Source organism: Python bivittatus, unplaced genomic scaffold, assembly GCF_059951505.1.
Source record: "Python bivittatus isolate LINGU-HERP-01145 unplaced genomic scaffold, Pbiv_v1 ctg000680_np1212, whole genome shotgun sequence".
NCBI lineage: Eukaryota > Metazoa > Chordata > Lepidosauria > Squamata > Pythonidae > Python > Python bivittatus.
Window position 1 is genome coordinate 9,462,967 of NW_028277095.1, and position 12,520 is coordinate 9,475,486.

General features: G+C 45.1%; 3 protein-coding genes across 6 annotated transcripts in view; 2 read left to right on the plus strand and 1 right to left on the minus strand.

The window, feature by feature from the left end:
- The window catches only part of KANSL3 (KAT8 regulatory NSL complex subunit 3), a 23,744-nt gene extending 19,195 nt beyond the window's left edge, over nucleotides 1-4,549 (plus strand). For all 4 annotated transcript variants that reach the window (XM_088152089.1, XM_088152090.1, XM_025168358.2 and 1 more), the window contains exons 18-22: nucleotides 422-534; nucleotides 1,145-1,367; nucleotides 1,818-1,963; nucleotides 2,224-2,386; nucleotides 3,093-4,549. In XM_088152089.1, coding sequence (XP_088008215.1) covers nucleotides 422-534; nucleotides 1,145-1,367; nucleotides 1,818-1,963; nucleotides 2,224-2,386; nucleotides 3,093-3,673 — 1,226 coding nt within the window. In that variant the 3' untranslated portion in view covers nucleotides 3,674-4,549. The remainder of the gene's footprint in view (nucleotides 1-421; nucleotides 535-1,144; nucleotides 1,368-1,817; nucleotides 1,964-2,223; nucleotides 2,387-3,092) is intronic.
- UFM1 (ubiquitin fold modifier 1) lies at nucleotides 4,158-9,286 on the minus strand. The gene is made up of 6 exons (XM_088152094.1): nucleotides 9,097-9,286; nucleotides 8,962-9,018; nucleotides 8,414-8,471; nucleotides 8,116-8,155; nucleotides 6,597-6,629; nucleotides 4,158-5,210 (listed from the first exon to the last, which is right to left on the minus strand). Exons 1-6 carry the CDS (start codon nucleotides 9,273-9,275, stop codon nucleotides 5,113-5,115), a joined length of 465 nt encoding a protein of 154 aa, XP_088008220.1. The 5' UTR covers nucleotides 9,276-9,286; the 3' UTR covers nucleotides 4,158-5,112.
- The window catches only part of POLB (DNA polymerase beta), a 21,310-nt gene continuing 17,949 nt past the window's right edge, over nucleotides 9,160-12,520 (plus strand). Inside the window, exons 1-5 of the mRNA XM_088152093.1 lie at nucleotides 9,160-9,292; nucleotides 10,516-10,573; nucleotides 10,766-10,832; nucleotides 11,178-11,252; nucleotides 11,473-11,531. Coding sequence (XP_088008219.1) covers nucleotides 9,232-9,292; nucleotides 10,516-10,573; nucleotides 10,766-10,832; nucleotides 11,178-11,252; nucleotides 11,473-11,531 — 320 coding nt within the window. The 5' untranslated portion in view covers nucleotides 9,160-9,231. The remainder of the gene's footprint in view (nucleotides 9,293-10,515; nucleotides 10,574-10,765; nucleotides 10,833-11,177; nucleotides 11,253-11,472; nucleotides 11,532-12,520) is intronic.

Sequence of the window (12,520 nt, forward strand, 5' to 3'; positions counted from 1 at the left end):
CTCCTACATCCTTTGTGTCATGCTTTTGTTGGAAACAAAATCCTCAATTAAAACACACGGTAACAAAGATAGCAGCAAATGAAATATTGACTATAGTCAGAATAAATAAAGGAGAGCGAATAATTTCCCTGTGGCTTTAGAAGGAATTGTTTTGGCTTGCTCCCGAAAAGACAAGAATGCAGGCACCAGATGATCCTTCTTGGTAAGAACGTTCCAGAAGCAGCACCCCATCCAAGAGGCTCTGATTCCAATTCAGAGGGACTTGAAAGCAAGTGTGGATGTGCTTCAGACATAATCCCAACGAATCAGCTGACGGACCTTTGGCTGGCTGTTCTGGATGGCCGTGTCTAAAGGAGCTCTTGAATTTCCTGATGTGGAGTTTCTGTCGTCTGTTTCTTAATTTTCTTGGGTTTCTCTTTAGGGGCAGCTTCGGCCAGCAGCCTTCTACAAGGTTTGAGCTTCAGTCTGCAGGACATCAGCACAAAGTCTGCTGCTCTTCCAGCCAGTGTTGCTGCCGCTGGGCCCTTGGCACAGGTAGGCAGCAGAGGCCCAAGGGCAGTGGCTTGCACCGGCTCACAAGAGTCAGTGGTTAAATCTTCTGGAATTTTGTGAGCCGGTTGAGAGCAGAGCTAAGCTAGACATCTATCTGGTGCGCCAGTCGGCTGTTCCACAGCTGGATGTGAGGCAGTGGCAATGGAGCCAGCAGAGCCAGTTCTTTAAACGTTTACCACCACACCACTGCCTAAGGGGACCTGGTCTTCAGTAGGTGGAGAATGAGCATTTTAATAGAACTTGGAAGTATGAGATAATGGACAGAGTTTGATTTCAGCCATGCAGACTGACCAAATGGAAAGCTGGGTGGGAAGCTTGAGAGAAACTGAGTTTAAGGAAAGTTATAACTGGGCTCTGCTTACATATAGGATGGAGGTGAATGAGGGTTCCTTTATTCTCATTGTGGAGAATGTTTTTATTCTTACTTTTTACAGGGTGTCCATACATGGCTTTGTTGGACCAGTTGGCTAGGTGTGATCTGAAGACTTGAGTGTGGCAGACTAGGCAGGCCTTCATTTAAACTCTTGGATATCCTGAGAGGATAGAGGAAAATGCCTCTTGTTGTGACCTGTTCCTCTTTCCCACCTTGCAGAACTCAGCCTTGAAGACCTCAGCACCACTCCAGAGCCTGAGTACAATCACCACCAGTGCAGGCACCATTGTTCGAACAATCCCGGTTGCCACATCTTTATCATCTCTTGGAGCCTCGGCTAGTGGGAAGCCCACCACCATTCATCAGCTGCTTACAAATGGGGGTCTGGCAAAACTTGCAAGCAGCCTCCCTGGTTTGGCTCACATCTCTGGCCAGGGGGCAGGTAAGACTCGAGCTGCGTGGGCAGACCAAGGAATAGTTCTTCTGGGTGTTGCTGATAAGGCTGACGCCTGATTGCATATCTCAGTAGCACAAACAATTTAAGAAGAGAATCAGTGTAGGATAGCAGCCAAAGTGTTGGAGTTGAACCAATAACTAACCAGTTTGGCTCCACCAAAGCTTGCCCGGTAACCTTCACCCTTTTACTGTTTCATACGAACTCGCCTCACAGATTTAATAAAAGTCATACCATCTGGAGTGCCATGAAGACAGAATAAGGTACAGTTGCAGTGTTCAGATTGAGGCCCCATCTGGGAAATTCCAAACATACTGTCCTCATGTCCAGTCAGTGTAGCTGTTGGGAAAAGCTGCCCAACAACCTGTTGGGACTGCTAATTCTGTGCCGGAATGTCCATTTCAGGGCCCCCAGTAACTCTTGCCTCCTCTTTGCAAGGCTTAAAGGCCCCAACTACCATCACAGTGACCCTCCGGGGACAGACCAATCGAGCCACCACTCTGAGCCAGACAGCCATGGGGGCTGCCCAGCCCCAGTTGGAGGAGCAGACGCAGCTGTTGCTTCCCCCACCACAGTTGCCCCAGGTAACGTGAGCGACAGGATGATCTGCAGTCCTGGCAGGGAGGGATCTGCCTCGTGCTTCCTTTGGAGAGGGTCAGGGGTGTTTGACATCCACCTTGATGGCCATAAGCTGATTCAGTGAAAATCTGTATTTTCCTCTTCTGGGTACAACTTGCTGTAATGAGAGGAGAAGCATACCCATTGTGGCTATGCAGTGTTCTTTTGACCAGACTATCATTTTAATAGCCTCCATTTCAGTTCCTTGTGCCTTCCCATTTTTCAGGTTGCAGATAGTGCAGCTGGGAATCTGGCCTGCCCAGCTGCCAACCCCATTCCTCCCGGCAAACGATTGCCTCAGTTGGAACTTGGCAAAACCCAGAGTGCTACCGAGAGACTTCCTGCTGATCCTGCATCTCAGCCATCCTCAGCTGCATCACTGTCTGTAGGTGAGTGACAATCCTGGCTTTGAAGAGTTTTTTCCCTTCATACTGGCAGAGCCACCAGTGATCAGATGCATCTTGCTGTTAAGTGGCACACACACTCACCCCTGCATAGTTGCCCAGGAATAGAGGGTGGGTTCTTCTGATTTTAAATCTCTCTGGTTTGTGTTACACATGTTGGATCAAACATCAACTTTCCTGACAGCTGCTGCTTCCCAAATTACATCTGTAGTGACTAGTGGGTAACCTCCATCCAAAGCCAAATGGCGGGTGGGGGGTGGACTGTGCCGCTTCAACTTCTGTTAACTCCAGCCAGCATCATCAGGGTGGAGTGGAAGCCTGACATTAAAAAAAGTTTTATGAGCAATCCTATTGTGTATTTATGTATTTCTGAGAAAGGCCAAAAATCCTGGAGAGTTAATTATAATTTTCATGACTTTCCTTGAACCTTTGCCACATTTACAGGTTCACCTAAATTATGAGAATAAAGACACTTAGTCACTAGAAGGTAGATTGGAATGCCTGGCTGATCTGAAGGTTGCTAGCAGAGGTCATGCTAAGAATTATAGAGAGAGAACCATTTTTCATTTGAGGGGGGGATTCTTCTGAGGAATCTATGCCTATGATGCTAAGCAAAATCCAGGAGCTCAGTTATACGAGTTGAATATTTAGCATCATCTGAAACATCTCCTTTGTCCTTCTCCTTATCTAGTAACTACCACAAGCCCCATGAAGACCCTCTATGTGATGTCAGATGCCAAACTCTCTGCACTCACAAAATCTGTCATGGCAGAAGCTGCGTCTGTCCCCCTGAAACCCACAGCAGTCCAAACTGCTGCTGCTGCTGCTGTTTCCTCTGCCTCTTCCTCGTCCCCTCCTGGAGCTGTGACCTTTGCCGCCACAACTACAACCAGCACACCTTGTAGTCTGGGGCATTCTAAAGTGGGACCTGTTTTGCAGACAGCATCCAAGACAGTAATACTCACATCTACACTAACAGCTATGAAGACTGACCGAAGCCTGGGACAGAGAGGGGAGAAGATGACTCTGCCCAAAGGGCACGAACTTGGGTCTATGGAGACTCTGGGCAGAGTGCCATCTGTAATGGATGACAGCAGCACCATCATTCACACCCGGGAGAGTCTCACAAACAGACACTTGCTTCCTCAGGGCATGTTGCCTACAGCAGCCGGCACCACACTTATTACTTTGAGCAGTAACCTAGCTGGCTCCTCCATCATCCCCACAGCTGGGCCTGCCCTCAGCCAGAAGCCAGGACATCCCACCATTTAACTTATTTTTGGCTTTACCATGGAAGGTAAAATTTAAGGTCTAAGCTCTATCATTCCTGGCTTCCATAACAAGAGGACACATTGTTTTTTGGGGTTGTTTTTTTTTGGGCCCTTTTAATAAACCCTTTGTGTATGTAGCACCTTTTAATTGTTCTATAAAGGACTGACCTATTTTTCACAAGTATTCAGTACAGACTAGATGCTTCTATTTGGGGTTCTTACAGTGGATATCCACGGTGTATATCAGGGAAGTATAACAATTCCATTAACAATAACAGGGTCAGACTGTATTCAATGCCTCTGGGCCTTCCTAAGTAGACCAGGTGAAATGGCATAAATGGGAAGGAGGTCATGGATTGGAGGGGTACTGAAAAGTTTTATCTTGCTCAGGAGCAAATCTGCCAGTCTTTTACTGCATCGCGTATGAGCAGAAATATCTCGGTATACCTTTATTTTGAGAACCAAACAAGCCCACAAGAGAAAACTTCCATTACTGATGGAACTTTATTTTGCTTCCAAGAACACAAAACATTTACCATGTTCCTGTTAAGACAAAGCACTGAAAGCATGCTCACAGCTTTTAATTAACAATAAACCCCCTTAGTTTGTATGCAGTTCCTATGGCAGACTTCACTCAGAAATTGGGAAATCTGAAGAAAAGAAACCAAATGAAAGGTTTAAATCTGAACCTACCAAGTGTGGAGATTAGTGGGAACAAGCTTGGTACACCAGAGCAACTTACATTCTGTACCAGTAGGGCTCAGAAATACAATTTATTATCCATGGTAAAATGCATTCCCTGATAAAAACATGTCTCCTGAAACTCTACATCATATAACGTAAATCTCTGATTTCTATGAACCACCATTAGCACAATTTAAGCATACAGCCCCCCATAATGGTAACTTCTTGCTATTCAAATGGACTTTTTTTCTTGGAATGTAATAAATAATTCCTAATAGTTACACAAACTTTTAGCAAGCACTGGAAGTATATGCCATAATACTTTTTATAATATAATAGTCAAACACATGATTACATTGTCTAAACCAAGTTAATCTTTCATCAATGTATTAACAAACCACTTTGCTATGACTATAAAAGTGGCTGCCCATTGCTGGTAAACACAGAAGATGCTTTCCTATTCATTTCAAAGGAACAGAAAACTCCATCCGTTTACCCACGGTAGTAATGCCTGCTCCAACCAAGTGAACTGGGGAGGTCTGAAAGCAAACAGAAGCCTAGAGACTTCAAAGGAAGAAGGCAGGGATAGTTTTGTAGTGGTGATAGGATCTCCTGTAGGTGTTGTTCAAAAACGGCATTCTGCCTACTTTTCTTACTGCGAGTTGACTGTGGTAACAATGATTTTACAGAGAAATGCAAATTACATAAGATGCCAATTCTTGGGTGAAGTGCCTATTTATTTGTCTGCTACTTCTGTTATCTAAGTGTAAGTAGACCCTGCATGTGCCAATATCTTCCCACACGATCTCTGGGAATGAGCCGCAATTCTGAACCGTGCTTCAGGAAAACATTTCCTGGGGAAAGAAAAGGGAGGTTATTACCTAAAAGGATATCTAGAGATCTTTGCTTGCATTTTAATAAAAGGCTTCAGGTAAATAAGTAAACACGATTCTGAGAGATGCAGCAGAAAAGAAATACGGTAATTCTAAAAAGATTTGCATGTTTTCACTCATCAATATGAAGCAGAATGAAGAGCTACTACTACCAGGATGTGGTAGCAGGTCAGACCTTTATAAAGAATTGTAGTACAACTATGGTCAATAGGAATTTTCTCTGCTTTTTGCAAGACTGTTTATTCTTCTACACTCATACTCAAGACATGGGGCCTCACAAGGTCTTTTTAGCAGTAGCCCTTTGTTCATACTTTCCAGACAAAATACTTTCCAAACAAGGCCTGCATATCATTACACTACTATGCTTGCAGATCTAGGTAAAGACAATTTTATTCTCAAGGCATTTTTAAAAATAAAATGTTTAAACCCTGCATTCTCTTGTTTAATATAGAGTTATAATTCCTGCTTTTAATCAATTTACAGCTGATAGAACTTTGCTGTTATTAGATAATCACTTCACTATTGCATTTTCTATATTTGTATTTGCTGATCTGAGGATGTTGACATTTAAATTATTTTTACAAGTAATCCAGGGAACAACCATTATGAGGTAACTCAGAAACAGAGTAAATAAATAAGCATGTTGAAAAAAGGATGTATCTTTAACTAAGCCAAGCTCCTCCTCTATACAAATGTTTGGAGAACCTCATAGCTTAATGAACATTTTGCTTGTAAAACTATCTGCAACTTTTATTTTTCAGTTCAGAATCCAAACACATTAAAACCTGCTCCTAAAAACTGATACTCTTAACTGATGTAGACATATTCAACGTCAGCTTAAGTATTTTATCATTTATCATAAATTATTAAAAAAAAAACTTGCAGGGATGTGGTTTATGATTTGCCTGGACCTGGCAGTAGAACCACAGCCAACTTATGACCTGATTGTAAAATACTGTTTTCAACAGCAATAATGAAAAAAATGTACAGGCATGGAAATACTGAAAGCTTTGTAAGCGTTAATGCTTGTTCACACTTGCAAATGTTCAAGTTGTATTCCTATGCATGACTCAGAAATGCCATCTAACCTCAGAGGGGCTTGCACAGTCATTCTCTAGCTTTCCAGATACTGCTGGACTACAAAACCAATCATCCACCACTAGCACATGGAACTGCCAATTCATGTCCTAATATAAATGCTTTGTATTCAGAAGTGCTTGAAAAAGGCTGTCAGGATGATGCCTCATGCTGATTCTTTATAGATGTTATAAGGTGGAAAATTTCATTATTTCTTGCTGACCCAGATCTTTAAAAATCACTCTGTAGCATTCATTACAAAATACTTACCAGCTGTTTGATCAGGGTTTATTCCTATTCCATCTGGGGAGAAAATTAAAGAGGTTAGTGAGATCCTTCTGCAGAATATCCCCTCTGTAGATCCCATGAAAATGAATGGAATCATTACTGAAACAAAATCAAGTTCTTGGCCAGTTCACAAATAAGAAAAAAATTACAGATTGTGCCCTCTATGCAAAACCTAGCATAACTTTACCACATGTGGTCAGAAACAAGTGGACAAGCTTTATTACTGGACTCCAACAGTATCCCACCAAGCTTTGAAACACCCCTGTTTTAAATTCATTATTCTGGATTCTGGAACAGCAAGTTACCAGTGCTATTTTTAGAACTAGGGCTGTGCAGCACTTTGGATGTTGAAGGCAAAAAGGTACTACTGAGCAAAAGGACAGCTCCCACCTGCAACTCCTTAAAGCAGCCCATTTCCTGGATCATATGGTGGCTCCAGATGGCAGCCATGCAAACCCAAGAAAAGGGGGCTACTTTAAGCCATTATGGACAGGAGTTGCATTCGTGCCTTGAATCCAAAGCACTGCACTGCTGAACCTGTTCCAAGTTCCAAAGTACTGTGAGACGCCTGTTATAATCGCTGGTCTGAGATGGCCGGCAAGATGGATGGATGGATGGATGGATGGATAGAGAGCCCATCAGGATTCTGGTTTCCACCCTCACCTTTTTCTCTTGATCCCTAACATCCCCAATACTTCCCCCCACCCCAAAACAAAACCAAATACTTGAAAGTAACCACTTAAGCTTTTTTTTTCTTCTTCATAGGTAAATTCCTCACACTCATTTGGTGATGAAAGGGGATTTATTTTCTGAAAGATAATACATTAAGCCCTTATACTTCTAATGGTTTATTGTCAGGCTTGACTCATGTGGGTGAGCCTCATTTAGGTCTAGGTTAGGCATAATTCCTAACCTGGACAATCCTTATAGAGTAAGGTTGATTAGGGCACAAATATAAAATCTGGAAAACAAACCACCAAACCAAATCAAATTTCACACTATTCCAAACTGGAGCCCTTAATTCAAATCTTTTCCTCCTCAAGACTGTTCTCCTTTTCCGTTCAAGAATCCCCACCAACAGTTAAGCTCACAGAAGTTTGGACTCTTTCTTCTACCCTTTGAATGGCTGCCAGGAACTGAGGAAGGGGTCTCCTCTTCCACTGCATACCCTCCAGAGGCAGCCTCATTGTTCTGCAAGACCAGCTTTGCTCCACCTGCGCTGGGATTGGCTTTAAAGAGCCACACTTGGAAACCATCTTTTGCTCTGCTTGCCTTCCAGGCCACCTTCCTTGCCACCCTTCCAAAATTATGGCAGAAAGAACTGACTCGCCCTGAATTGCTTTCTCCTCCCCCACGTGTAAATGTGCAGAAACTATCAATTTTATTCTTCAAGCCACAGGGCTCTGAAATTTTAGCAGCTGTGGTGGTCAACTGGTGCCTGCCACGACCAACACCGGAACCTATCTGAGCATCTCATAAATTATGGCATATGCAAACTCACCGTTCGTTATAATGGCACTTGTAGCTGCAGGGACTTTGAACTAAGTTAAACAGAAATACAACAAGTTAAAAGAATACAGTCAAATTATACCTTGCCATTCCTCTTAGGGTTTCCTTCATACAAACACCTCTTTGTGCTAATCCTACTTTATAAAAAGAAAAGTAACACTACCGTACTACTGTATTTTGTTCTTTTTATTCCATTTCAAAACTGCCAAATAAAAAAGCAATTTAACACTCTTTTAAACAATACCACATAGCTAAAAATATCTATTTTGACGTTTCTGAAAACCACTTACTTCCTCCGCAGCAAACTTCAGGACAGCAGTGAAAGGTGTGTTTTCAGGCACACTTAACCTAGAAACAACACAGATAAAATGTACAGGTTAGATCAGAACCCTAGTTCTCTAAAGTTAATGACAGCTACATCTTTCTAGGCAAAAGCTCACAGTCCCAAAATCTCTCTCTAAAAATATGGCTTAGGGAAGGCTGGGCCTTGCTCTCCTGCGTAACTGCAGAAGAAAAGGTCAGGTCGAGGGGAGCTCAGCTCCCAGCATCTACAGGAACGCAGATTCCTGGGCAACGGGTACTCCCCCAGGCTTCTCTGCCACGTCTGCGAAGTCCAGCCCGCGGCTCCGGGATTTCCCGGTGGTCTCCCATCCCAGCATGGCCCGCCATCCCAGCCCGCTTCCGGTCGGCCGCCCGTCCCTCGAAGCCCCCGCGGGGCAGCAGCCGCTCCTCCGGAGTCCTCCCGCCCTCCACGCGCGGCGCGGCGCGACGTGTCGTGTCGTGTCGAGCCGGGCCGCGCACGCGCACCAGGCGGGCCGCGCTCCTGGCGGGGACTCACACTTTGTAAGGCAGGCGCGGGTCCGAAGTGAGCGTGACCTTGAAGGTGACCTTCGCCCTGCGGGGAGAAAGGGAGAACACGCGGTTAGCGCCGGGGGGGCGGGAGGGGCGCCGCGGGCCCCGCCGCCCCACTCACATCGCCTCGCCGCGCCTCGCCTCGCTTCCGCAGCCGGCGGCCCCACTTCCGGAGCTGCCGCGCGCGTCACTTCCGGGCGCCGCCTTTCCCCAGAGGGCTGGGGACGCGCAGAGGCGCCGCGGCCCCCGCGCCCCCATGAGCAAGCGCAAGGCGCCGCAGGAGAACCCCAACCAGGCCATCACCGACCTCCTGAGCGGTGGGTGCGCCGCGCCGGCGAGGCCGCGGGAAGCCTCGGGCGGCGTCGGGGCCTTCTCCGCCGCGGGGGCGCGCGGACGCCTCCTCGGCGGGTTGGAAGCGGGGCGCTGGAGCCCGGAAGCCCCCCGGAGCGGCGGCGGCGGCGGCGGCGGGAGGGCAAGGCGCCTGCGGATAAGCCGCACCGACTCCTCGCGGGCGAAGCGGCGGGGGGGGACAAGCCGGGGAAAGAGGCCGCCCTGGCTGCGGGCGCGTCTCGGCCCCTCTCGCGGGCGCTCGACGCGGGCTTGGCGCCGAGCGGCGTTCCCGACGGCGCTGCGGACCTGCCCTTGAGGTCGCGCCTTGCCCGCGGCTGCCGCGGCCGGACTCAGGCTCGCCCCGAGGAGGCTCTCCGGGCTTCAGAAGTCCCGCAGCAGGGCCCGGCGAGCGCCTTGCCGGGCGCTGGGGGTCCCCGCGCCCGGTTCGCGGCTTCCTTCCCCCAGCGGGACCCGGGACAAACAAGAGGCGCAGGTGGCTGTAGCGGAGGGCCAGAAGCCTCGGATGCTTCTAGGCTGCGCGGATCCGGGGGGCACAAGTCGGTTGCCTTAGGAAGGCTGGGATCGGACTGAAGGTCCGTTTCCCAAAGCGCTTTTGGATCCCCTCCGTTTCAGTTAGGCGGTTTAAGAGTGCCCCTGAAATCAGTATAATTCAATCTAAGTTACTACAGTGGTACCTCTAGTTACGAACTTAATCCCGTTCCGTGACTCTGGTTGCAACTCGAGTTGGTCTCAAGTCGAGGTAAAGTTTCCCATAAGGTTCAATGTAAATACGGTTAATCCGTTCCGCCCTCCGAATTTGGTCGCACCACGAGGCAAATTTCCCCATAAGGTTCAATGTAAATACGGCTAAACAGTTCTGAAACATATGCATTTTATTTTTAAACCTCAAAAACCTTCCAAACGCCACAAAAACCTTCCAAACGCCACAAAACACACCACAAGCCTCACTGAACGTCTCCTTGCTACCGCGATCTCGCCCACAGGAAGCCGCGACCGCGTGGCAGCAGGGCAAATGGCTGCAGATCCGGTTCATAAGTAGAGGCAGAGTTCGCAAGTAGAGGTAAATTTTTGGGGCTGGAGCTGATCATATCTTGAAAAATTCATAAGGAGGGGCGTTCGTAACTAGAGGTACCACTGTACTTACCTTGAGCCTGGTGTTAACTTATGCTCCTCTTTATAACTTTTTCAGAACTGGCGAACTATGAAAGGAATGTGAATAGAGCTATTCATAAATACAATGCTTACAGGTAAGATTTGCATTTTCAGAACAGTCGCCTAATCTGCTTCACATGGAAGCTCAGTGTTTTAGAAAATGCAGCAGAATTTTACTGGTATTTCTTCTTCTGGGAATTCTAGCGTGCATTTTGCAGAAGTCTTTTGCCATAGACTGACTGTGCTGCCAAAATAGGAACAGACTTTTTTTTTCTTATGCCATGCAGGAAAGCAGCATCTGTAATATCCAAATACCCTAGCAAGATAAAAAGTGGGTCTGAAGCAAGAAAATTGGTAAGTTCTGGGGCTAAGAATAAGGAATTCTCCAAAATTCTTCAGGAGTTTTTAGTTGATATGGCTAGTACTTCAGTCAGATTTTATTGAGAAATAGCTTGATCTTAAACATTTACAATATAATTAAATCTATTTAGCAAGAAAGAGTTCACTGGGCGGGTTCAGGAGAAATCTTATACTTCTTTACAGAAAACGGGTCTTGCCGTGCTGAAAAGGGTAGTTGAGAAATTTTGCAGAAGATTACCAAGTTAAAAGCATTTACGTATATTTATATGCTAAGAGCTCTTGTAGTCTGATGTCACCAGACATGTCATCTTTTTTTTAATGTCAACTTCATATTTTTAGGATGGTGTAGGAGCTAAAATTGCTGAAAAGATTGATGAATTTTTATCTACTGGAAAATTACGTAAGCTAGAAAAGGTAAATATTTGAGTTTTTAGAATCTTATTTCATATACTTATTTCATATCATCTTTATCTCTGCAATTCATATGCTAACATGAAGCTCTCGTATATCAAGGAACATATCAAGAAGCATCGTACTATAATTTTCCAGCCATGCTATGAGCCTTCCTCTTTGCGTATGTATATGTACATATGAAACTCAGACTAATGATTCTATTGTATTTTCCTTCCTTTAGATTCGACAAGATGACACAAGCTCTTCTATCAATTTACTGACCAGAGTTAGCGGCATAGGGTAAATTTATGTGCATTTTTAATTTCAAAGGCCAGAACAAGGTTTTTGGAAAGTCAAATAATTTAAATCCAAAAGATAGGATTCAGGTTTTCTGGGAAAATAATGCTAATAAAAGTAATTACTATTATTCTTAATAGTAATAAATATTACTATTCAAGAAAGTTAAATTCTGGAATGCCCATGTTGGGGCTACTCTTCTTGACCGGAACTCTCCTTGGAAAAGTTGAAGTATTCTTCTGGTGTTACTGCTAGCAATGGATTGTTAAAGGAAGAAATAATTAGAACCTGTAAATATTCTTCGATCTGTTGCTCAGAAGAAGCTGCTGCAGTTTGTTTTCTGTTGTGACTGAGGAAGCACTACTAAATCAAATTGGGAGCTTTTTGAATCTAGAGCTATTCTGTGTGCTTTTGTTGAAGGGATGAATTTTGGCTAAATACCAGATAAACCTTCCTTCTATAGAAAAGGTTGGGCTGCCTTTTTCCTCAGAGGTTGAAGCAGAGCTAAGCAAGCAGCAGCCAAGAATGCAGTGGGTGTGCCTTGGCTGTGCAGCGCCCTTTCCAGAGAGGCTTGCTGAGACCTACCTGGTAGTTTCTTCAGTGACAGGTGAAGTGATGTATTTCCGTGCACGCACGCACACACACACACATTGAGACTTTTCAGATCTGAGAACATGTTCTAATACTTCATATAATCTCACAACTACGGTTGCTTGCCTTATTTCTTTGCTGTTTTAGTTTTTAATTTTAAGTTCATTTTGAATGGAGTTTTTTTTTTATACTGCCCAGAAAACATACTTGTGATGAGTACCATAAAGTGCTTTGTCAATCCTGCAATGAATAGAATGTTGGTGGAAAATGTTCTCCAAGGTTCCTTTCCATCTCTACAAACAGTGAACCTGGTGACATACAGATGGTCTCATCTGTAATATTAGCAGTCCACTTAGCAGTCTCTCTGTCATTGTTCGCTCTTTTTTTGGTACTTTCCTTAC